The 2,500-nt window shown below is 35.4% G+C and overlaps 1 protein-coding gene across 3 annotated transcripts in view; it reads right to left on the reverse strand.

The window, feature by feature from the left end:
* LOC137977583 (N-lysine methyltransferase setd6-like) overlaps positions 1-2,500 on the reverse strand; it is a 24,649-nt gene that overhangs the window by 6,308 nt on the left and 15,841 nt on the right. For all 3 annotated transcript variants that reach the window (XM_068824848.1, XM_068824850.1, XM_068824849.1), the window contains 3 exons: positions 1,623-1,724; positions 1,224-1,307; positions 376-1,087 (listed from right to left, as the gene is read on the reverse strand). In XM_068824848.1, coding sequence (XP_068680949.1) covers positions 376-1,087; positions 1,224-1,307; positions 1,623-1,724 — 898 coding nt within the window. The remainder of the gene's footprint in view (positions 1-375; positions 1,088-1,223; positions 1,308-1,622; positions 1,725-2,500) is intronic.

Below are 2,500 nucleotides of genomic sequence, written 5' to 3' on the forward strand. Positions count from 1 at the left end.
CTAGATTACTTGGAACTTAACTTTTATTGCACTTTATTTCTGATACAAAAAAAGTTGATACAAGATTTTTAGTCTGCAATGTTGACTTTGACTTTTGCTTTCCCTCAACATAAAATTACAATGTTAAGGCTTTTCTGACAGGCAAAATTCAGCCCTTGGTTAGTATTTAACCGCAGATTGGTCTTAATCGGCTTTTAAACAAACCTAAACAACTGGGCCCAAGAGAAACTTCCCCAGGCGGTTGCATATGCTGGAACATGTACCTGATTGGACAATGTTGGTTTGTTGAGGGGCTTTAGCTTTTTCTTGTCGTATGAGCAAATATGAGCAATTCTTTTTCATCTGTTAGATGCTTTTGAAATTATTGTTACTCACCATAAGTTAGAGTTTGATCAGATTCTTCCTCCTCCTCCTCCGCCTCATCTGCTCCCTTTTCATCTTCCACCACCTCCCCATTATCATTAAAATTATCACCATCATCATCATCAATATCAATGGAATCATAGTCATCATCATCATCATCATCATCATCATCATGTTTGTTGTCGCCAACAGCATCATCCTGATCATACTCATAATTACTTCTTTCTTTGCCTGTACACATCTTTTCTTCTTCAGATATCTCTTTGTTACTGGTCCTACTCCCATTTTCACCTCCGTTAATTATTGTCAAATCTCCTTCAACAATGGGATGACAATCTGCCCCACCAACTCCAACCACATTGCTTTCATTCTCACATCTAGTGTTAAAAGTTTCTGTACAACCATTTGAGGCTGGTGATAATTTGATCTCTGATGTGCATTTCAAATCTTCAAGTTCTTCATCACTTCCACTTTCCAGTTTCTGTTTCTTGTTTGTTTCTTCTGAATTTTTCCCATTTCCTACCCTTTTTTCCTTCAAATTTTCTTTTTCAGCTTTCAACACAAGTTCCAAAATCCTCTGACTTGCCCCCCTTCTCATTTCCTCATCTGCTTGATTATCTGTTTGATTCAAAAGAGGAACAATGTCATCAAATGTTTCACTTCTTTGTGCTTGAATTTGTTCCTCCAAGAGTTGCTTGAACTCAGTGATGCTCAAGTGAAGAATCTGCAACAGGTAAAAGTCAACAAAAAAAGATTTAAGACTAAAAGTAGAAGCTCAGCAAGCAAAGTTATTGACATACTAACAGTATGATAGACTGACTTAGTGACCAACTGAATGACATATTATATTTTACAATCACCCTAAGAAGGAGATACAAGTCTGGACTGAAATGAGAACATCCCTCTCTTCCAAAATGAAACATGTCATCATCAGACATCACATCCTAAAAGATAAAAAAAGATTCTCCATTACTGTGTTTATAAGCTTGAATGTCTACTCTAATGATCAGCTGTCATATTTTGTACCATTAAACAAGAATACTGTTTCTATACCCAGAGTTCAATACCAAGAAGACAAGTTTGAAAAACTGACATAATCGCTGTTGTGCACGTCGGGAACAGTCAAGTGTTTTCTAAAATTGTGTAATTGCACGTGTCCCCTCCCTCACATACACATCACATCATTACAGCTGTACTGAAATAGTAGCTATTCAACTTCAACCAATCCAAGTCAACAAAATTAATCACTGCTTACGAACCATTTGTCTTATAAATTCAAACTTTGCATTCAACAATTGTGTTGCTTTTAATGGCTGATTTGCCTTCATAACTTCATGAAATGCAGCAAGGGGGATGTCCACCTAGTGAAGAGAATAAAAAAAGGGCAATGATTAAAAGGAAGAAGACCTTACACTGGTGCCACATGTTGTCTGTATTCACTATAATAATCGTGCCCTTCTCATCTCATTATTTTTTACCTTGTAATTAATATATTAGAGCTTTCTATATCTACTTTTGATTAGAGTAAAATAAAATAAAATAACTAAACTTACATGTAAATGGTTCTACTTTGCTTTGACTCTAGGGAATTGCCTAGCAATATGCTCGCTAAGAGCCACCTCTACTCAAGTTTGCATACAAGGAGAAAAGAAAAACAATCCAAGTGGCAGAGAGGAGTTTAGTTTCATTTTGACAATAACTTTAAATATACAATTTATAAATAACCAGTAAACTGATAATTTAATAATAATAATAATAATAATGTTGCTTTTTCTTTTGATTGTGGATGAATTTTCTGATGACAAATTTAAGACGCTATGACTTTTTATAATTTGTCTTTTTAGAGCGAGTTTCAATTGAGTGTCGTAAAACCAAAACTAAAGTAATTACTTTGGCCAATCAAAAAGGACTGAGACAATCTGGCAAACCAATCAAAACTCGAAGTAATTACACGTAGCCGACACAAAGCGCGGGAAAATGTGCACGCGTGAGCCACGATTGGTTTTGGTTTCACTTCTGATTGGATGAAAAAATGGCGCGAGAATTTTGAACCAATCACTGAGTGAAGTAATCATGAATAAACCAAAGTAATTATCTAATTACTTTCGACACTCAATTGAAAACCGCTCTATTCTTG

Source organism: Montipora foliosa, chromosome 11 (genome assembly GCF_036669935.1).
Source record: "Montipora foliosa isolate CH-2021 chromosome 11, ASM3666993v2, whole genome shotgun sequence".
NCBI lineage: Eukaryota > Metazoa > Cnidaria > Anthozoa > Scleractinia > Acroporidae > Montipora > Montipora foliosa.